This window comes from Rhinolophus ferrumequinum, chromosome 9 (genome assembly GCF_004115265.2).
Source record: "Rhinolophus ferrumequinum isolate MPI-CBG mRhiFer1 chromosome 9, mRhiFer1_v1.p, whole genome shotgun sequence".
Classification (NCBI taxonomy): domain Eukaryota; kingdom Metazoa; phylum Chordata; class Mammalia; order Chiroptera; family Rhinolophidae; genus Rhinolophus; species Rhinolophus ferrumequinum.
Window position 1 is genome coordinate 30,095,941 of NC_046292.1, and position 22,994 is coordinate 30,118,934.

Genomic DNA, 22,994 nt, shown 5'->3' on the forward strand with positions numbered 1-22,994 from the left:
CAGCAGGTAAGACATCAAGGTAAACTTTTGGGAGTGGGCTCTGAAGCCAGATATGGAGAGACTGGGCTGGAGAAAGGGTACTGGGGAGAGGGGGGTCCTGGGTACCTGGGGACCATGCATATCAAAAACAGATCAGGGAATATGCACCGTGGGGTCTCTTTGAGATGTGAAAGGGGCAGAAGAAGGGACCCAGTCAAAGTTGGGCCAGACCCAGCTGCCAGTCAGCCAGGGGCCTGGCAGGGAGGTAGGAGATAGCACCTTCTGGCATCAGCCTGAAGGAAGGCAGACTGTTCAGCCCCTTAATCCCCTTGTTGGCTGGCTTAGCAGCTCCTGCTGGGCCCAGAGGGGCCCAGGGCTTCGGGCCCCAGCTCCAGAACAGCCTGGAGGGAGGGAGCCTTGGCCTCTGCACATTCCTGGGGTTCAGGCTTCCCCATCCCAGGGCCCACTTCTCCCTTCTCTCTCCCAGCCCAGCTCAGCCCTCTGGAGCAGGGGAATGTTTAACTCTCCTCCACCTCATTAGCAATCCCCTCACGTTCAGTGGGTGCAGGGGGAATGTCAGAACACTGCTCTCACTCCCACCAGCCCCCAGGACACCCCCTTCATCTCCAGAGGCCACCTGCTTTTCCTGGACTGCACTGGGGGAAGGCAGGGTCCTGCTGCCGACCCCCCCTACGCACACCCTGGCCAACTTCCTCCCCCACAGCCCCAGCGCCCCTCTGCAGGGACATGTCCCCGTCCTGCACCCTTGCATTCTTCACGTGGCTATGCAAAACGAGAGGGTGCCAGGCACTGCACAAACAATGGCTGCCCTGTGTGCCCGCCCAAGGCGTGGGCCCCTGGTATGGCCTAAAGCTGCGGGCAGTGGGGGCTGGGGGAGCAGCCTGCTCTCTGAGGGGTCAGGGGTGGGTGCTGTTTGGCCTGCAGTTCTGAACACTGGGCCCCCTGTAGCCCTCCCTGCTGGGAAGGCCAGAGCCACGTGGATCTGTGTGCAGGCCAACCTGCTTCCTGGGAAGGCCTGCAAATCTCCAGATCAAACAGGGCCTAAACAGCTGTAGAGAAGTCAGTCCTGAGTTCAGATTCCTCTTCCAGCATAGACAATGCTGAGACAGTTCAATCAAGGGGAGCAGAGGACATTGCCAGAGCCCAGAGTGGACACTCCTGGGGACCCAGTGAGCACCCTTTCATGCATTAATCATTTTGTCCTCCAGGCAGCCCTTCACTGAGGAGTCAGAGCTGAGTGGGGTAACTTACCCCAAGGTAGGAAGCAGCAGGGGAGGCCTTCCCGTCAGAACTGTGGGCTCCTGCCCTGTTCACCCCCCACCCTGCCCTTTTCAGGAGGACTGGGGGTAGTCAGTCGGAGCTTGCTCTGGAGGTGATGCCTGGCGGGCAGTGCAGCCTGCATCCTTCCCTCTAAATAGGACATCCGGTTCATGGGGTCATGATTGACGATGGAGCTGATCAATATCTGAGGGAGGGCAGGGTGCCCACACATGGCAGCCGCTTGGCACAGGTTATTCCCCAAAGGTCAGGCCTGCTCTGTCTCTGAGCTGGGCTTGACCCCTTCTCCTGCCCTTCTTCAGGGGCTCTCTCTGTAAGGACCATCCTGGTCCCTGGGAGCACCTGGGGCGTCTCTGAGACTTGGGATCAAGGCCGCAAAGAAACTAAGTGTCAGAGCCGCACAGGCCCCTAAAACCAGGGGCTATAACTGCCTCCACTGACAAATGAGGGAATGAGAGCTAAAGAGGGGAAGTGAACCCCTCTCCCCAAGACCAAAGTCTTGGGGCTCTGAGGCCTCAGAGGATGCCTGCCTGTGCCTCCATCCTGGGCAGCCCCAGAACCTCCCTCAAACAAAGGCTCTAGCCATTTGTGATCTAGGGTGGTGCTCACATGTCCCTGTGAAGCCCTTCTGTTTTTCCTTGTCTTTCTTATTTGAGGTTTTGTGTCTGTTCTACCAAAATGTCCTCTCCTACCCTGATGGTCTTCTGTCACCAACGTTCCAAAGCCTTTTGGAATCCAGATCCTGATGCCGGAGTAGAGTTCCCTAACCTGGCATGGCTCCTACCACCCTGGTGCTCCCCCAACCCAGCCCAGTGACTCCCAGGCATGTGGGGAGCAGGCAGGCTCAGGGCCCCTCCCAGCCTCCATTAAGAGTCAACTAGAAACTGCCCCGGGGTGTCACACTTCACAGTTTAAAAAGTGCTTCCACATATGATTATAAGGAGCTTAGGGTTCCAGCTTTACCTCTGCCACTGAAAGCTGTGTGACACTAGGCAAGTCCCTTAGCTTCTCTGTACCTAGTCCCACAATTGAAAAGTAGGTCTAATACCACTTGCCCTGTCTGGGTCATGGCAGAGTTTACAGGGATCAAATAATGGGTGAGAACTGCTTTTGGAAAACATAATATGCCTGAAGAAATGTGGCTAATGGAAGCTCTGTTCCCCAAAGACTCCCTCGGCCTGGGTCTCCCCTTTGTGCCCTCTCGTCCTGGCTGGGGGTGAAGACCCACTGCCACTTCCTGCCCGGCGGTGCCTGGCAGAGAGCGGGCGCTGAGCAGATACGCGTTGATCGTTGACTGGTTAGCATGAGGACTACGTGTTTCTGCCTCCCTCCCAATGGAATCCCGGAGCCCTTTCCCGGGTCCTTCCCCACTGCCAGTCAGGAGGGTCTGACTCAGTTGGCTGCCATGCAGCACATTCTATGCAGCTACCACCTGGAACATTGGAGGTGGTGCTGGTCTTACTTCCCCCACCGAGTCTGACTTTCCTGCGGAAGCACAGGCTCGGCATGGAGAAGACTTGCCTCAGGCCACACAGCTAGACAGCAGTTCAGTTCAGCCAGCAATGTGCCCCCCCAGCCACCCTGCCCTCCCAGGCTGGGCCCCTGATCTGGGATCCCCGCATAGGTCCCCTCACAGTGCTTGGTGCGTTGCTCCCCTTCCCCAGGACTCTAAGCACCTTGTGGCCCTGCTATCAGCCTCATGTCTGTGCCCCACGCCTGACCCAGGGCGGGGCGCCTCGGTGGCACACATGCCATCTGGCTGTGAACATGGCCCACGTCCACATCTGCCCCACGCTGGTGGACCTGCGTGCACCCCTGTAATGCCCCATGGGCACTCTCTTCATTTCAAGCAGACTCCCCATGGCTGACAGGGCTTTGCACGTGCGTTACACAGACCGCGCAATCACAGCCGAATCTCAGCCCTGACGGGCAGTCACCTCCTGCTTCCGGGCCGGCTCACCCACCCTAACTGTATGCACTTATTCTGGTCTTGTTGCTGTTGAAAACATTTGGCCTTTCATGAGCTCAGCTGAGATGGTCTGCTGTCTCCATGTGGTTAGCATACATTGAAATAGTAAAGGTTACTATTTGCCCTGATGTGGAAACTTCTGGAAGACCGGAATCAGGTGGCTATAGTTTTCTGTCATGGTGAGTAACTGCTATGTGCTAAGCATCGTGCCAGGCACTTTATAAGGTTTCCCTCAGGGACCCTCGGAATCCTCTTCAGCATCCTGGGAGGTCAGCACTGCAACCCCATGTCCCTGGGGAGGAAACACACCCGGAGGTCACACAACTCCAACAGGTGGAAGTGGGCGTCTTGCCCACTGAGCACGTGGGTGAAGCTCATGCTCTTCCCACTAACATGCTTCTCTCTCCATAAGGCAAGTGAGTCACCAGACAGGACACAGGGTCATCAGTGACTAAAGGAACAGTGACCGTCCCTACGGGATCATTCCCATGAGCGTACTCACATGGGGTGCTGGCTCCCAGCGTAAAAAACAACCGTTCCCGCACTTCACATCTCCCTTCAGCTCTTCTCTCTGCCCCCACGTAGAGCCAAACTCCTGAAAAGAGCTGTCTATTCCCACCAGCACCACGTATTCTCCGCCCCTTCTCACCTGAGCGCACTCCGGCCCATCTTTCGTCCACACCACCGCACCAAAACACCTCTTGCTGAAGTTCTCACTGATCGCCATGGCACCAAACCCAAAAGTGGGTTCTCAGGTCCTTCCTCCTTCATAAGACAGTGCCATCGGCTTCCAGGACACCCTCCCTCCTGGTGCCCCACTCAGGGCAGGTCCTGATAGCCTCTGTTGGATCCCACTGTCCTCTAGCCCGTCGCCTCCATCCAGGCTGTCTTCTGACTCTTCCTCTGTCTCCACGGACTACTCCCGGCTTTGAGCACCATCCACACGTCAGTGACGACTCCCAAAGTCACGGTCCTACCTCCGCCTCTCCCTGAACATCAGACTCACACATCTGACTCTCTATTTGGTATTTCCACTTGGATACCTAGGGAGCTCCTCAAACTTAAGCAACACGTGCAAAACCAAACCCCTGGTTTCCACATCAGCACCCCTCTTGCAACCTTCCCTGTCATAGGAAGGGGCGGCTCCATCTTTCCAACTGCGTAGGCTGGAACGCTTCTTGATGCTTTTCTTTCTCTTGCCATCCAATCCATCGGCAACTCCTGTTGGCTCTACTTTAATAGACCCAGAACCTGACCTGTCACTGCCAACACTCTGGCCACACCACCTTCATCGCTCTCGGAGTTACGACAGCCGTACCGCTCTCCTTGTCCTCTCTCATCACCACAGTCCATTCTCCACACGCGCTCTTCATGGAGGTCTTTAAAACATAACTCGGATGCTTTCTCTGCCCCACCCCCCTGCGGGCTGCTGTCCCCATGAGTCAAAGCCCCAGTGCGCATGGTGGCCGACGAGGTTACTGCTGTTCTTTTCCACCTCAAAGGATCTCTCTCTCTGTCACACACACACACACACACACACACACACACACACACACTTATTACCTGTCTCCCCTACTAAAACATAAGCTCTACCAGGGCAGGGACTTGTTTTGTTTGCTACATAGCCCCAGCACTGGCACTTAGCTGGGGCTCAATAAACAAACATTAGTAGACTGAATAAATGAGCTTTGAGTGCAGGTTCCCAAACTCACGCCCCCACCGCATCTCAAGCCCAGGAGGGGAGATGGGCTCATGGCCAGAGGAGCTGAATCTCCAGTTGTGCCTTTCCTGTCTCCCAGAGGTGTGTGTCGCCCTCCACTCGGAGCCCCTGAGGTATGTGGACTCTGCGCCAGACTGCGGAGCAGGACGCACGTAGCCGACACAGGGGCAGTGCGCCAGAGCACTGCTGACTGGCGGCTCCCCGCCAGGAGGGATTAATAATAATCCCTGCCACTCCTCCAGTTTATAAAGTGCTGTTATGTCCCACATTGCATCTGGGCCACACAACTGCCCACACGGGGGCCCGCGCGAGGACTGTGATTCCGTTATACACGACAACCCTGAGGTCCCTCAGGTTAAGTGTCTGGCCTGATGCTGCATGGGAAGAGGCCAAGCCGGCTTTCTGAGCCACCGTGTCCGCCACTGCATCCTGCCCAGAGCAGGTGAGACCTCTGGGGCAGGTGGGCATGTTTCTAGTCTCTGAACAAACTACTGAGTAAAAAAAACACGAATCATTTATTCTTTGATTGTCTACACAGACACTTAAATACTGTATTGCTTCACACAGTTGCCTGTGCAGGCCCCGGGGGTGGCTGTGGGCCTGTGTCCTGAGCCCTCAGCCAGGTCCAGAGGGGAGAGGGCCGTCCTGCCATGTCCACTCCAAGAGCAGCAGCACCGAGCAGACGGCTGTGAGCAGGGTCCCCTCGGCAGGGCAGCAGACGTAGCCCCAGGGCTGGCCAGTGCAGAGTGCGAGACAGTTCCTCACGGTGGGTCTGGTCTCCCGCCCGTGGGGGGCTGGACGCTGTCAGAGCTCATCCTTGTGCCCCGACTCACTGCTGGAGACAGACTCCTCTACAGGTTTGGGGGGGCCCTGCTGCACTTCCTGGGGCTGCTCCTGGGGAAGGTCCATCTCTTCTAGGCTGAAGAGCATCTTCACCAGGTCATCTGCCTGCACCCTGTCCTGCAAGGACAAACCCCTGCTATTCAGAGAGGCGTCTGGACCAGGTACTCACCACCTCTCAGGTGCCACTTCCTGGAGAACAGGAGGCTCTTCCTCGGTGGCCTCTGAGCTCATCTCCTTCCCAGCAGGTCTTCCTCTCTGGGCAAAGACAGCTGAGGTGGTGGCCAACGAGGAACCAAGAGCCAAGGTCATTCTCCATCTTGGACCCCCATCAGGACTCCCATTGCAAGTAGGAAGAAGGGCCAGGAAGGAAGAGGCAAAGCAACCACAGCGACAGTGCTGGAGCAAGGAGTCTCTCTGGACTCCCGAGCCCAGTGCTCCTCTTATGTCAAAGCCATCGGCAAGGGGACGGGGCAGGGGGGTGAGGGGGTGGGGGTGGAAGCAGCAAACAGCACCCTTCCCGGTCTCAGCAGCACCAGCCTCTCACCCGTTCACTGTGTCGAGCGTCCAAAGTGAACCACAGGGCGATGGCACAGCGTTGCCCTCTGGTGACGGCCTTCACTCCGTGCGGGTTCTCGGTGCCCGAGGAGAATCCCACGGCCCTTCCACACTGGGGCTGCACCTCTGCCTGAAGGGCACAAAAGGGGACACAGGACAGACTGTCACCTGCCTCTGAAGAGGCACGGAGTCATCAGGGTTCTCGGTTGTGGGTGGCTTCTCAGCCTGGCTCCCCCAAGACCAAGCTGAAGAGGAAAGGTGACCAGTCAGAGGAGCAGGGGACATACCTCCACGCCCCCTGGTTTGGGGGGGGAGCGCTGGCCACTAGGAAAACCAAGTGGCTGTCCTTACCCTGCACTTTGGGGGCTTCTGTCTGCCAGGGGTGGGACAAGGGCACACTCACCGTTACAGTCTTGGCGTCTAGCTCAGTGAAATAAAAGTTTCCTCCATCGAAATCTCCATTTAGGTAAAGAATGGCGCTGGGAAAGGCAGAGAACATCTTGGAACAGACCTCCTCCTCCCGCTCCCCAGACAACCCACAGCTCCCGTGATTTCATCTCCAAGTGCTCTCAACCAGCAGCTGGAGGGCGACCTTTCACAGGAAGAAAGCATTCTAGACCCTTCTCTGAAGCCTCCCAAATGTATCCCAAACCTCCCACCCGACCCCTCTCACACCAGAGAATCTGCCATGCCCTCCCCCTGGATCCTTCTGCACCTTTCACTGTTCTATTCATCACTACACTGGAATGATTCCCTGATTGTCTGACTTCCTATTCAGGGAGTCTGAGGATAAGGGATTGCACTCTGGGAACAGCTGGTCCGAAACGTGTGTGTGTGTGTGTGTGTTGGGGGGACAAAGTGCAGGGCGAGCTGGCACCTGTAGTCACGGAAGGTGTAGGCTGGGGGCTCCTTGATGCACACGAGGGTCTCGGCGTTCAGGATGCAGTTGTCCACGTGGACGGGGTGGCTACTGTCCTTCCTCTCAGCCTGTGCCTCTGGGGCCAAGTAACACACATTAGCACTGAGGTACCTTAGGAGACACCACCACTCTCCTGTTGCATGGGGGGTACTGCTCCAAATGTTCCTGGGTCTGTGGGAATGCCCAGTGAACGCTGGGTCTCTGGCTAAGCCATCTCAGCCCAGGAGTCAGGACAGAATCATATGTGTGCCCAATACCATCGTTAAAAATCACTGGCCTAAAACAACTCTTGACTGTAGCTCTCCATAATTTGGCTTCTGAGGATCTCACCAGCTTTATCTGATTGCTCCCCCATTTAACCTTACTCTGCAGAATGGCAACTTTCTTACTTCCCCCAACTTCCTTGCTCAACACCTCCACTCCTTTGCACATGCTGTTTTCTCTGGCTTGAACATCCTTCCATCACCCTGAGTACTCTACAACCCTTATTCATCCTGCACAACTGTCATCGCCTCCTCCAGGAAGCCCTCCTGACTCCCCGGGTAGACTAAGTGTAACTTCCTCCACTGCACTTATCACACTGTGTTGCCACAAATTATTTGTTCATGTTGGTTTCCAAACCAGGATGAAAGGGACCATATCCTGTTCTCCATGTCCTCAGCATCTAGCCAGGGCCCACACAGTGTGTGCTCAAGGAGGGCTGCAGGGCTGAAGGACGCCCACCTTCGATTGCGGTGCGGCACACCAGGTGGGAGTAGGAGAAGTAGAGGGGGGTGTCCAGGCGGAAGTAGGACTCCATGACGCGCCGCACCTTCTCCGTCACGTTGTAGTATAGGTGGGCGCTCTGCAGAGGAACTTTCCCTTCCTGTCCCAGCTGCCAAGGAGACCAGTGGTCAGCTGCCCTGAATGCCCCTCTGTGGGCCAACAGGGACCACTGAGGCCCCACGCCCCACTCCTCAGCCCCCCACCAAAGGGGCAGAGTCTCTGCTTCCCACACATCCCTATTGTATTTACTTGCCCTGCTCCTTCACACTTCTCTTTGTGAATAATTGTGCGTGCTATGCAGAAACACAGACCCCTGGAGCCAGCCATTCTTCAGAAAGTACTCTCATAGCTTTGGATATCAGTCGTGTCTTGCTTGCCTCATTTTATTACACTTGGTCTAATAGCCAGGATTCAAAAGTTAACCTCTCTCAGCTTAATCTATCATCCCTCCATGGCAGTTGGAATGTCGACAGGTAGACATCTTTAACCTTTCCTAGCACCATCCCCAGCTCCTCCCAAAGCCTGGGCCACCCCTCCCCTTCTCCACACTCCAACGCTGAGTACTGACTCTACCTTGAGGGCTTTGAAGACAGTGACGCCATAGAACTTTTCATTAGGGGTGTGTGGGGAGGTGTGGCCCCGGTAGCCATCTCCTGAAGTTGCTGCTGCCTACAAGGCCCAAAAAACAGGTGGAGTTAGTCAGGGCAGTTGACCACCTGAGGCCCTCAGCCTAAGAGGCACTGAGTTGGGGGAGGCTGGGCCCTTAGGGAGAAGGAGGGGTCACTGGGTTTCCCTCACATTGGTCAGTCTCTGCAGTTCCCGGCACTCAGCATCAGAGATTACACCGTCCATCACCACCCGCTGGGAACCATTCAAGACTTTGGAGTTCATGGTGAGATGGATGCCGTCATAGAGCAGGGGGCCACCTGCAAAGCAATGACAAGACCGGGCTAAATCCAAGAGCTGTTCTGTCCAGACACTCACCATTGGATACTGCTTCCCTGTAAGGAAGAGAAATTCTAGTTGTTTCCTGTTCACCAGAAAAATCTCTGGTTCGGTCACTTCCGAAGGTAGGTGGTCCAGAGAGCAGAACTCAGAGCTGAAAGATCGGAGAGACAAGTCCTAGTCTTAGCTCGACTCCCACACAGCTGCTACCTCTTGGGCCTTCACACGTTGTTGAGGAAACGTTATAAACACATTCCTAAAACATGAGCTCCAGAATCAGAAAGAACTGGGTTTGACTCCTGATCCTCCATGTAAGACATGTATGGTGATGGTAGGTTACCTAACCTCCTCGAGCCTTAATTTTCTCATCTGTAAAACAGCATCTACCTTGTAAGGGTGATGCCTGTTTGATGTAAGGAACAGTAAGGCAAGTTAAAAGCTTAGCACAATACTTGGCACATAGTAAATGCTAAAATATTTAGCTCCCATCACATCATCATCATCATCGATTTAAAACGAGGATCTTGGAGTGGACGGGTGGCTCAGGTGGTTAGAGCGTGAGCTCTGGGCAACGGGGCTGCCGGTTCGATTCCCACATGGGCCAGGGAGCTGTGCCCTCCGCAACTAGAATGAAGTCAATGAGCTGCCACTCAGCTCCCGGGCGGCCAGATGGCTCAGGTGGTTGGAGCGCGTCCTCTCAACCACAAGGTTGCCGGTTCGACTCCTCAACTCCCGCAAGGGATGGTGGGCTGTGCCCCCTGCAACTAGCAACGGCAACTGGACCTGGAGCTGAGCTGCGCCCTCCACAACTAAGATTGAAAGGACAACAACCTGACTTGGAAAAGGCCTGGAAGTACACACTGTTCCCCAATAAAGTCCTGTTTCTCTTCCCCAATAAAAAACAAAACAAAACAAAAACGAGGATCTTACAATCTGCCCAGCCCACCTCCCAGGTAGTTATGAGAATCAAGAGAAATATTGAATGAAAGGTCCCTGAAAACAAAGGAAGTCTGGACAAATTCTTTCACATGCCAATCTTGTTCAATTAATCACTGCTAATTGAAGCAACTGTAGAGCAAAGGCCGACATTTCTCTCTTCTCTCTCATGATGTCTCTCTGTGCTGGGGACACAGTAGAGACTCAATCCAACTGCCTCTATTTACTGAGGCCTCCGCATGTGCCAGGCACTGAGCTGGACAAGGCGAGGGGTTGACACCAAAAGACGGCACCCATTCCAACACTTACACAAACAACTGGCAGACCTGGGGAAAGGAGGAAGAAAGGGCCCTGGAAGTTCAGTAGAAAGAGGAAGGGGATTCCAAATGGCCGGGAGATTAAGGAGGCTTTGTAGGGTGTATGTGAGACGCGAACAGGGAGAGATGACAGGAAGTGAATTAGGAGGAGGGATAGGCATGAAGAGAGACTTCTGGCAGAGAGAGGCTCCAAGAACAGGAGGAGCCCGTGTGGCTGAAGAGAAGGTGCAAGCTGGGGAGGAGCAGGACATACGAGGCCGGCGGGGAGGATGTTAGAGTCCTGTGTTTGGAAGGCTGGTCTGGCCCCCACGTGGGAAGAGGCAGGGACAGACAGGGGCAGGGACAGACAGGAACAGGAAAGATGCGGGCATACAGGAGCTGCTGGGGCCCGAAGCAGGTCTGAGGCAATGGGAAAAGAAAAGGGCTGAGGAGAGCGAGGAGAAACAGAGCAGAGCTATAGTCAGTAGGTCTCCCCGAGCACCGGAGGGGACCGGCAAGGAGGGGAGAGGACCAAAGGAGCCCGGAACACTCTGAGGCTCAGTAACAGGACGAATGATGGAAGTTGGCAGAAAACAGTTTGGAAGTAGGAAAACAGGATGAGTCGTCCTACAAATACTCACTAAAGTGAACTAAACCCATGTGACTGCGACACAGGAGTCTATTTCCTACCAAAAGCCAATTCTTATGCTCTTTCCGGGGGACGTCCTTTTGGCGAGTTAGGAAGGACACCGAGGCAGAGTAAGCCCTGACCCACGCTGGCTCAGATCCGGACGCTGGCCCACAGTGAACCTGGTGCCGCCCAGCTAGCGTGGGGCTGACCTGCGTCGCTGCCTCCGCGACAGCCATGGATGGCTCCAAGCTCGGTCCTCTCACCTTCCCGGGTCAGCCTGCTCACATCCAGCGACTCCTTGGTCTTCTCTTCCACAAGGGTCTCAATCTCTTTCATCAGGTTTCCAATCTCCTGGGAGATGCGGACGGCTGTTTCCCGTTCCGACCTGTGAGTACAGCCACTCTGAGGCCTGGATTCTGGGGCTGGCCCTGGCTCCCACCCCAACTTCCAGACTGGACCTGCCCACCCCGTGCCAGGAGTTCACATCTGCCTGGGCTCAGGAAGCCTCAAGTGCTTCATCAGACCGATCCAAGCATGCAGTTTCTTCAAGGTCCTCACTTCTGTTTCTCTTGCAATCTCTTGGGAATCACCTCTTCTGGAGTCCACGAATCCTAAAAGCAGGTGAGGAAAAAAATTAACAGTGTAGGGACCGACTTAACGTTCCAGGTCTCGATGCATAGAACAGGGCCTACAGGAGAATCCACCTATCTGCTGCCTCATCTCAGCAGATAAAGTGAGAGGTCTCTGAATCGCAGTCACTGCTAGCTACCCTGTTTCCCCGAAAATGAGACCTAGCCGGACAATCAGCTCTAATGCGTCTTTGGGAGCAAAAATTAATATCAGACCCGGTCTTATATTATTATATTATATTATACTGGGTCTTATAGTAAAATAAGACCAGGTCTTATATTAATTTGTGCTCCAAAAGACACTTGAGAGCTGATTGTCCAGCTAGGTCTTATTTTCGGGGAAACACGGTAGCTGTCCAGAACTCCCTTTTGTCGTTCTGTCTCTCATCCACGGATTTCCTAGATCCCATGCTTGGCTCAACCCCCTGACAGCTTTCTCCCTAGAATTCCATGCCACACCACTCACCCCCATCCCCTGTGCCCTCATGCTCCTCCCTGACCCCTAGCTCTGTACCCTGGCTCACCGGATCAACAAACGGAATTCCAAAAACATCGTAAGCGAAGAAAAGCAGTTCTTTCTCCAGCAGGCTTCGCTGTCGGTACTCCTGGGCGCTCTGAGGAAACAGTAGAAGAAATGCCCTGGAAATCAGCTCTGTAACTCCTGGGGGTGCCCCCTGGCATGCGACGTGTTGCTCCCAGTGTGACCTGAGGCTCCTCTCCCACCAGTAGCGTGTTATTCCCCATCTGGGACAAAAGTGGGACTTCTACGTTCAAGGGTTCCTCTTGCTTGGCTCAAGCAGCACCTCTGAGGGTGGCATAAACCACTTCCCTTGAAGGGAAAAAGCCCCCTTCCACCACCCCCATTAATCTCTGAGATGGAGAATCTGATGATTCTCAGGAGATACAGAAATGTTTCTCAGAGGAGAGTTCCTTCTTGACTTCTGCAGGAGTTTAATCCTCAGGAAGGAAACCTACGTGTTTTATTTACAGTCATCTTTGAGGTCGGTCTGTTATCCTCATTCTATAGACACTGAGGTGCAGAGAGGATATGCGACTTGTTTCAGGTGACACTGTAGGAAATGGTAGAGCAGGGACCTGCATTCAAACCTAGTTCTTTCAATCCTAAAGCCCATGTGCTTTTTGTTATGTCACTGCCTCTCCTGAGACTTGGAACAGGCTGTGTCCTCCCCTGAAGATGGGCAGCTGTAGCAACAGCAGCTGGGTCTGGCATCTGGCCTTCCCAGATGTGCTCACAGGTAGGGCTTACCCAGGGCACGAAAACTACCTTCTGGCATCCCATCTTTCCCTAGGTGCCCTGCTAGTCTCCAAGCAGCAGAAGAAAGGAAAAGAAAAACAAGACACCATCAGATGAACTAAAAGATGAGGGCAGTAAGGAAAATGTTAACAGCATCAATGAGTCTTATACCATCTATTATATTTACCCAAGAGGAAGATGGGAATTTTCTCCTATGGAGTTTAAATGATTGGTTTTCTTCACGAAGAGCTAGACACCAACCTAGGGATGTTATCTCATTTAACGCTCCCAACAGCTCTATAAGCGGGAGGCTGCTAGGGAGCAAATCCTGCTTCTGCATTTATTCATTCAACACCAATTTTATTGAATATCAGCTATGTGTCAGGAACTGTGCCAGCAGTGGTATAAAGCAGGGAAACAAATTCCAGTCACCACTACCAGCCATAGGTCACAGTGCGAGTTAACTCATCTCTTGGAGCCTAAATGTCTTCATCTCTAAAATGAGAAGAACAGCACACACCTGACAGGGTGGCTGTGATGATTCAATGAGATGACAGGTGTAAAGCACCCAGGACAGGGCTTGGCCTGGGACAGGGCTCAACAAATGTTAGTTACTTTCTTTCAAGTAGGGGAGTTCTAGTTAAAAATGGTACATTGACCATATGGGCTTATTTTCCTCTCTGCCCCAGACTCACTAACGTGACCATAAAGGGGAAAAAAAAAAGTATTAACCCAGCATGACAGAGACTAGAAGTGCCATCTCCAAACCAGATGGTCCCATCTAGTGGCCAAAAAGGACAACTGCAAGATAACCCGTCCCCACGTGGGAGATGGCCAGAGGATGATTTTGACTAGAGATCCCAGGATTCCAGAGCTAAGGAAGAACCTTGTTTTTTCCCTTCAGCATAGGTTGGTGACCCCGACCTCACCGAGTTGTTATGAGAATTAAATGAAATAAAAGCGATGAAAGAATTTTGTAAGCTGTAAGATGCCACACACATTTGATGAGTAGTTATTTTCAATAATAAATGGCTCAACAAGCGAATGGAACTCACTGCCACATCATCTACCTACTTCTCCCAGTGAGCAGAGGAAAAATTAGCCACCCTGGGCTGCAGTTCAGGCAAGCCAGAAGATCTGTGAGGAAAGCAGACCTGTGCGTTCCTGAGCCAGGTGGACAGCACCATGCATGCATCTCCCAAGCTGGGAATCTGGCGCCTAATTAGATAAGAAGAGGAAGGAGGAGTGAAACCCTCCCCCCCCCCCCCCCCAGTCTGCCAATTCCACCTCCTACCTCCACCTAATCAGTTCCTCTCTTCTAGCCACTGCCTCACTCGGGCCGTGGCAGCTCTCCTTGGTCCCACCTCAATAGCCTCCATCTGGTGTCCTGCTTCCAGTACCTTCCCATTTGGAGTCAATCACCATCACATCTTATCAGACTAAGGCTTCAAAGCCATCGAGGGCTTCCCACTGTCTATCTCAAGCACTAGAGCCCAAGGTCCTGGAGGGGCACTCAAGAGCCTTCAAAATCTGACACCCCAGGCCTCACAGCCTATAACTCCCGAGTATCATCTTCCATTCACATGGCACAGTTGTCCAGGTCGTCTGCACATGCTGTTCTCTGTCTAAAAGGCCCTTCCCTGCCTCATTCACTTTCTGAAAGCTTTTACAAAGAACTGTCAACACCACTTCCTCTTGTGTGGCTTACCCTGACTCGCCACTTATTACTTCTCTTCCATGCTTCCACTCTAGCTTGCACGCATGTCTATTATAATATATCCACTATAGTATTCTATAGATTTTGGATTCTATATTTTTCTGTATCACCAGTGCCATAAGGTATGTTTTAAATAGCATTCAAAAAGATGTAAAAGTAATACATATATAGCTGAAAGAAATTCCCAGAGTATCAACAGCCATAAACAGAAACGTTCAGTCTCCCTCCCCACCCGAGACCTCATTTCTCAGGGGTAATCCCGATTAACAATTTCTTATCAATCTGTCCAGAAAGTTTACACTTTAAAGCATATATATGTAGTTCAAAAAAACATAAATAGAATTTAATATAATTACAATTCTATATCTTTTATTTTCTTTGCCTAACATTGTATCATGGAGACAATTTCATTTCGGTGCATAGTAATCTATTCATGCAATATAATAGTTGTCTTTTATGTCACTGAATGAATGCAGCAAAATTAATTTACTCCGTCTCCAAATTGATGGCATTTACCTTGTTGCCAGTTTTTTGCTTTCCCTGGCAATGTTCCGATGCACACCTGTGCACTTACCTCAGCATGCCAGTACCGTGAGGCAAATCCGCAGCAGTCCCACTGCCGGTTCAATGAACAGTGCATGAGTGTGTCTGTTTCTCACCCCCTACATTTCTCCAATATATTTGTTGTATTAATACCTGAGTGGCCTCTAGAGTAATTATAGCTATTCACCATTTTTTCTTTGACAAGATGAAAAACTGCTCCAAAGTTTACAGCCATTTTTACACAGAACATAGATGGCGTTTGAGAGAGGCCAGCAGGACACAGGCAATTGAGGGTCACCCTCTGTTCCAGGAGGTGGCTGAGGTTAGAGGTGAGGGAGCTGGCCACCTGCCACGTGTGCTCTATCAGCAAGACACCCGTGATGCTACCCAACCACACAACACTTTGTATACATGGTACCGCGTGTGGGGACAGAGCCAGGAGTGCAGGAGTGCAGTTTCCAGGCTCTCGCCCTCACGTGGAAAGGTGCTCACTCAGGTAGTAAATGGCCAATCAACTGTGATTGGATGGCCATGAGCTGTGGCTAGTTGACCGTCAGCTGTAACCAGTGAGCCATTGGCCACTAATATAACTGCCGTGGTTATGCTAGCAGAAAATGGGGGCTAGCAAGAAGATGGTGGCTGAGCTAGCAAGAGCAGATTGCAGTTAGCAGGGTGGATTGCAGCTAGCAAGTGAGGTTGGTTGGCAGAGAAGTGGACGGCAGGTTGCGGATAGTGTGGCTCCTGCTTCCTGTGTCTCCAACCCAGCCGCCAGCGAGGATATAGTGGTATGACTCTCCTATCTATGGCTCCATGGATGTTCCTTTTTGGCCTCACCATGTCCTGCGTTCTTATGTGGGGAGCGGGAGCTGAGACCCCACATGACACCCTGCATGACACCGCGCCTGTTGGCTCATTACCTCATTTGACCCTCACACTTATCCTGTGTTGAAGACAGAACAAGAACCATAATTTCATTTTACAGAAGGAGAAACTGAGATGCAGAGGGACAATGACGTGCCAAAGATCACACAGCTAGTAAGTGGGGGAACCAGGACTTGAGCCCAGATTAGTGACTTCAAATCCACCTCATTGCTCAAGAAGAGGGTCTGGGGTCTATGCAAGGCATATGTACAAATATCGAGGTTCATAGTCTCAAACTTCATTAAGTTAAAAGAAATAATTTTTTATGTTTTTAATACAAAAATAATACTCGTTCACTGTAGGGAATTTAGAAACTAGAAATGAGCAAAATACAAAAATCATCATAATTCCATCACCCAGAAAGACCATTGCTAACATTTCAGTGCATTTCATTTTGGTCACTGTGTTATATAGATTTTTCTACTTGTATTGGAGTGGGATGGGAATAATGCTGAAAGAGGGAGAGATGAGACTATGGCAGAAAGAAGAGAGGGTAGGGAAGAAAATGAAGACAGAAAGTGAGTGAGAAAAAAACAACAACAAAAAAACAATGAGTATTATGTTAAAAATGATTAATCTTGGCCAAATGGTACCAAGTCTCAAAGTAGGGGGTGCCAAAAGGGAAAGAATGTGCTGCTTTGCAGTTCTGCTTTTGAAGACTCAGACAACAGACATCTGGGCCCAGATCCTGCTAATTAATCGTGCTAATTAATTATGTTAATAAGGCTCCTTGCTTCCTGTGTTTCCTTGTTCTCCCAGCGACAACCGCTCAGCGCACTCCCACACGCCCAGGTACTGTGTCCCCACTACACCCAAGCAGTGCCAGCTCACCCTTCTCTACCCCGCTCTCTGCCCTCTGGTCTGGGTTCAGCTAGCAGCTGTCTCTCACCTCACGCGGCCCAATGGATCTGGCTTGTTCTTCTCCAAGCATGGCGGTATAGTAGGCCAGATTCTGGTTCATCACCTCATCATTGGGGAAGAAGAGGAGATAGGTCTTGGCACATTCAATAGCTTGTGTATAATTCCCAACTGCAAAGTGAAGGAAAAAAAAGTGGCTGACGAGAAAGGGTCTAATCCTGGGGCCCAGGAACCACTAGTGTTCAGTCTCACTACAACTCAAAGCGATGGTGACATAACAAGGTAGCCTAGCTGCAAAATAAAACTGCCGGATGGGGGGGAAGGAGACGTTATAGAAGAGTAAGAGTAACAAGAGTTATATAAATATAGAATATAGGATTGATTTTAAGGTGCTCAACGTCCTCAGGGCAGCCTGAGATTGAAATGGAAAGTAGAACCCTCTGCAAACCCACATATTCACAAATTCTCCAGTAACTCAAACACTGGATTCAATATTAGACCAATTCAGGAATATTCCCGTTTTCCTACCTTCTTTTCCCTATGGATTTTCAGAAGGGGGGAGACTACGATAGCAGGTTGCCTCTTTACTGATATGTGTTAGTCTCAACTCAACTATAAACATCCTAGACTCTTGAATATGCTGTAATGCTTAACACACAGCAGGAACTCCGTGAGGACCTGCTGACTTGTTTTTCTGGATACTGACAAGCCCTCCTGAGAACACCGGTGCTATACAAGGCAGAAGGGCTGGGAAATGCCCTGAGAGCTGGTTTCAATGGTGGGACGCCTTTGCTGTGACTTAATTCAGATGCAAAATTAGAGTATAGATGTCATAGAAGGAACGAGAGAGAGAGATCCTAGAGCCTGCCTCTCCCAGCTTTTGGGCTGCTGGTACTGGCTGCCTCGTCCAGTGGCTTGGGACAAAACACCCAGGGATCCCGCGGCACAGTAGCTTCCAGGGCCAGAGAGAAGGCGAACGTGTTCAAGAAGCACATTGGCCATAATCCCTGCCTACCTCGCCTTCGGCTTCGTACACAAAAGCAGCAGAGAAAGAGGAGAGTCGGCCTTACTGTTGTAGTGGGCAAACTGCAGATAATTATAATGCGACGGCAGGAAGTCTTCAAAGGGCTTGTCTCGACTTGGGTGGGACGCCAGCTGGGCGACACAGTTCTGCTTACAGCCGAGGACTTGGACGTAATGATCTGAAAGCAACCAAGGGGGGACCTACGGTCAACGTTCAGGACCCAAGCTTTGGTTAAGATGAACAAACTGAAGGGGAAGCAATTTTCAGGAAACCTAGGAATGAGCCTGAAGATGCTGTGCGTACGTATTACAGTATTCTCACAACATTGCTCTTGAGCGCAGGCAGGCCTGACCCGGGGCCAGGCTCTGAGCCACGCACCTGTGATGGACTGGAAGAGGTCAGCGTTGTACTCCAGGTAGTTGTAGCCATCATAGTCGTAGGGCCCCTCGCAGAGCACGCGGCACTCCTCGTCCGCCAGGAAGTACTCCTGCAGCGCCGCCTCTAGGTGGGGCACGGCTTCCTGCGGCTGCTCCTCTGAGTAGAGTCGCACGCCCAGTCGGAACTCATCCTACTGGGAGGAGGGAGTACTCAAACGCAGGCCACGGACATCCCCTCTCCTTGTTCCTGTCCACCTTCACGAGGGATCTCATTGCCTGCTCACCTTGGGCTATGGGTGGAAAGGGTGGCTGCTACATAATAAAGGCCTTGCGTAAGGGGTCTTTACTTGTTTCTTTTGAAATCTAAAATCATTTAACTAAATCTAGATGAAAGATATATGTAATTTGCTTGCACTTTTCTGTAGGGTTAAAAGTTTTCAAAATAAAAGTTTAATAAAAAAATATAACTCCTTTACTAACAATTGTCACCCCAATAAATTTAATAAAAATAAATTTAAAAAATAAAATTAAAAAAAAATACCAATGGCTAAAAATATATATATATATATAACTCTTTAATGTTAGAATGTGCTCTGTGGTGATGAAAGCAATCTTTCCAGCAATGAGGGATGATTTGAGCTGCTGCATGCAACACATTCTAGACTTTAGTTTCGCTCTCTGTGGGACACAGTTCCCACTCTGTGGACAATAACTATTTTCATTGATCACAGAATTACTTAAAAATAACCCGAAAGCTGTGTATGGTTGTATAATATACTAGGTGTACACGATTTATTTTAAAAGTCATTCTGCTATTTTTTCCAATACCTCTATTTCTATACTATTAAAACTTAAGAGAATATAAAAACTTTATAAAAATGCTATATCATCACACACAATCTCTTTTATAGAATCCATACTTTTCCTGCTAAACAAGTAGAATAACAACATTGAGGAATACTGTACCACTTATTATAGTGAAAAGCCAAACCTACATGACCCAAAGAAATGTGACTTGTAAATAAATACGATCTATGCATGAGATGGACTATCATGCATCCTTTAAAAATTGTGTTTTGAAAGAAAATCTGAAGACATGAGAAAAGGCTCATGATGTAATGTAAATTCAAAAAGGACGATGAAAAATACATATGCAATATGACACCAAATGAGGTTAAAACATTACATATGAAAGACTTAAAAAAATAGGTCAAAATATCAACTACCAGTTTTCTTAAGGTGGCAGTATTATACATGATTGCTTTCTGTTTTATATGTATCTGCCTTTTTCTAATCGTGTATAATGAACATATATTACTTCTGTAATCTGAAAACAACCCGTCAATGTCACTTGAATAAAAAGAGAGAGAGAGAGGGAAAAAGTTTCTTCACCATATGGGGTTTGGCCTCAAGATCCTTGAAGTCAGTCTCCTTCACCCCAGACATGGTCTGGTAATAGTCTAGGTTCTGACGCATCTCCATGTGCTCAGGATTGCCCACGAAGAAGGTGTGTGCTGCTGCAACGGCTTTCTCCAACTTGTTTATCTAAGAATGAAGCACAGGCAATGTAATTTTCACATGCAAACCCTAAGGTTTGTGTCCAAATGTGCAGTCCACAGTAAACAGGAAATCTCGGTCTTCCTGAACCTTCTACTCGGTGTGCCCCAGCCCCCGCCTGGCTCAGAAAACACACCTATGGCAGGAACTACATAGCAGAGATTAGGAGCATAGGGCCCTGGGCAGATTTTCAGCTATTTCCCAAATCAGGCTTAGGGGTTCCCTGAATTACAGGAGGTAACGCTTCAACACTGTGAACATTCTGTTTTAAAACAAAGGTTGTATTGTAGGGGGAACACTGTGGAAAACTAAGTGCCCAAAGAATGTATTCTCAACCTTCAGATGTACCGACCGAGCTGAAGGAAGTCTAAGACTTTAAGGATTTAGGAGTAGGGGAGAAAGAGCAGTTAACAAGTAGACTTTGCCTAAGAATGTGCCTAGAATTTTTTTCTTTTTTCTTGCATCAAATAAGTATTTTCAACACTTTCAAGGAAAAGGTGGGTGGCTGGAAAATCCTTAGATTCTTTATAAAATCCAGACACAGCATCTTCTGACTCAAAGTCCAGGGCTCATGAGGTTAAAACAAGTGGCTATACAGAACTGAGGGGGAAAAATTGTGCTACAGGCCACAATACTGTCCATAGCAAGGGACTCCAGCATACCAAAGTTACACAGGATCATATGTAGAATCTAAAATAAATTACTGATGATCTAACGATTAACTACATGAGCTTTGGTGTCAGGCAGACCAGTGACAAATCTAGGTTTAATTACTCACTTGCTGGGGCTTTTGACAAGTTAAGAGCTGAGTTTCTAAACCCAGTTCCCCCATCTGTCACTTGGAGATAGCACTCACAATCTCATAGCATTGTTGGGAAAGTTAAAGGCGATAATATATACGCTTCTGACGTATGGTGCTGAGCGCAAATGAAGTAAGTGCTCAATAAATGTTCGCTCAGTAAATGTAAATCTTAGCATATTAATATGCTAATTTTTTTCTTTTCTGATCATTGGTACTAGTAAATGCACACTAAACAAGGAGACTGCCTGGCTGTGACCTTAAAATAGCTAAGTGACCCACGATCAATAATCCCCATCTCTGTACCTCAGTTTCCTTAATTGTAAGATTAGGAATTTTTTCAAGCCTATCCCTTTTATGGATGTATTCCCTCTCCTATCTTTCAGATTGCTCTTGACTTTCTGTTCGCCCCCATCTCCTCACTCCTCTCTCTACTCCCAATCCTTCTTACTCCCTAAGCACTGAGGCACCTACTTTCCTTCTTTCACGCGAACAACCGCACTCATCTCCTAATGATTCTCCCTGCCGCCACTTTCTCCTTCTTCCAAGGCATATTCCACATGGCTTCCAGAATTAGCATTCTAAAACCCAATTCTGATGATGGCTCCCTGAAGCCTGCAGAATTCACTTCCCACTCTGGCCTCACTCTATCTGGAATGGCCATCCTTGCTCTCCTCTAGCAATACCTAGGATCAGCTTCAAATGTCATCTCTTTTTTCAAGCCTAATTTCTCCGAGACAAAGCTACATTCTCCCTCCTTTGTGCTCCCATAGCCCTATGTATGTACCCTTTTAGTAGTCCTCCCTGTAGTGATTCTCAATAGCAAAGCAAGACAAACAATGAAACATAAAGTCAAGCACTTTAATGACCTGGACAAGAACTGGAATGTAGTAGGTATGCAATAAACATTTATCAAAGAATTTTTAAAGGTGCTGGTAAGTGACATGACCTAAAACACAGCCCAGTTATTTTGGTTTCAAGCCCAGCACGATGCTGACTAACTAGGAGGAATGGAGCAAAACTGTGCATGCAAAATGCTTGTGGAGAGGTGGGAATCTGAGGTCGCCTCAATTTTCTAAGTTTCTTTTTAGGTCGAATTGAACGTCTGTTACACTACGGATATAATAATATGCTGCACAGCTCCTCCTTCTTTGTTCACCCAATAAAATGAGGCCAATAATAGCACCCACCGTATAGAATATTGCTGGGATCTGAGTAAGTGAATTAATAAAAGCAAAGTACTTAAAACGGTGCCTGAAAGTTATGTGCTGGCTCCATCATCATCACCATCAAACAGGCCAAGAGGGCTCCAAATCCATGTATACACTTGGACTGAAGGCACTCTGGAATTCCTAAAATTACTCATTTTCTTTGGAAACCTAACAGACCAGCCAGAGGGTCCCGTACAGGGAAGGGCCAGACAGCCCCTACTGGCGACGTGGCAACCTCGCGTCTTCAAAGAAAGCTGCAGCACTCGGGCGGCAGGAAAAGCATCACTGAAAATCGAACCGGAAGGAAGATATTGTAGAAAGGTCCTACCTTCTCACTCAGACTTTTACAATGAAATCAGGATGAGAGACCCAAGGTGCCGCTTTAGTTCCCTCTAGGAGGCCTCCCGGGGAAAACACACAAACCCAAGTTTTGCTTGGTGGGTGCCTTAATCCCAGGCTGGACCTTTTGGGGTTACCAGTGAATTGGCGAACTGGGCGAGGTAGGTCTCCCGGCAGGGCCCTTGCTCTCCCTGGGTCCGAGGTCAGGAGACCACCTTCCGTCACCGCGGATACTTCCCTGGTCCCCCAAGTTCCCCCGCATCGCCTGCAACCACTCCCAGATGGAACCCGGCCGCCCAGGCCCAGGCAGGTCGGCACCTTGAAGTAGGCGACCTGCAGGTAGTTGTAGGGGCTCCGCTTGTGGAACTCCAACTCCAGCTCCTCGCTGAGTGAGTGGGCGGCCGGCGGCCCCAGGCAGCGGCGCAGGCAGGCGGCGCGGCGCAGCAGCCCCCCGAAGAAACGCAGGTCTTGCAGGGCGGCCGCGCCCGAGGCCTGCGTGAGGCTCGGGGGCGAGTTGAGGTCCAACTCCCACGGGACGTCGGCGGCACACCGGCTGCGGCAGCGCAGACGGAGGGCGCGCAGGGCGGCCCGCGAGCGCAGCGCCCGTTCCATGCTCAGTACCACCCCGGGCCAGTCCCCGCGTGCGTAGGCCGCAGTCCCCTCGGCGAAGAGCAGATCCGGCGCCGACATGTCCCACCCTGCCTCGGACTCGACCTGGGCCCGGGAAGCAGTCGTGACTACAGTCAGCAATGTGCTCAGGAGACTCAAAGCGCTTGCCGCCATCGCCGCCTCACACCTAACCCTATCGTTCGCCACCCGCCACCTAGACCGGAGTCCCACCCCCGGGAAGCCCCGCCCCGCCCCGCCCCGCCCCGCCTCCGAGTGAAGCCCCGCCTCCTAAATTGGG

General features: G+C 50.7%; 1 protein-coding gene across 1 annotated transcript; it reads right to left on the bottom strand.

The window, feature by feature from the left end:
* Nucleotides 1-5,478: 5,478 nt before the first annotated feature.
* P3H1 (prolyl 3-hydroxylase 1) lies at nucleotides 5,479-22,919 on the bottom strand. The gene is made up of 15 exons (XM_033114933.1): nucleotides 22,406-22,919; nucleotides 19,574-19,726; nucleotides 18,183-18,372; nucleotides 17,851-17,982; nucleotides 16,812-16,951; nucleotides 12,011-12,100; nucleotides 11,416-11,468; nucleotides 11,121-11,242; nucleotides 8,848-8,975; nucleotides 8,623-8,718; nucleotides 8,008-8,158; nucleotides 7,243-7,360; nucleotides 6,769-6,844; nucleotides 6,355-6,495; nucleotides 5,479-5,927 (listed from the first exon to the last, which is right to left on the bottom strand). Exons 1-15 carry the CDS (start codon nucleotides 22,868-22,870, stop codon nucleotides 5,772-5,774), a joined length of 2,211 nt encoding a protein of 736 aa, XP_032970824.1. The 5' UTR covers nucleotides 22,871-22,919; the 3' UTR covers nucleotides 5,479-5,771.
* Nucleotides 22,920-22,994: the final 75 nt, after the last annotated feature.

Excerpts from the sequence above, each read along its gene's own strand:
- P3H1 (XM_033114933.1), bottom strand. The coding sequence starts at position 22,870 with ATGGCGGCAAGCGCTTTGAGTCTCCTGAGCACATTGCTGACTGTAGTC. Across the intron at positions 7,361-8,007 it reads GTGCCGCACCGCAATCGAAG|AGGCACAGGCTGAGAGGAAG; the intron begins GTGGGCGTCCTT and ends ACTTGGCCCCAG. Across the intron at positions 6,845-7,242 it reads TACACCTTCCGTGACTACAG|CGCCATTCTTTACCTAAATG; the intron begins GTGCCAGCTCGC and ends TGCCTTTCCCAG.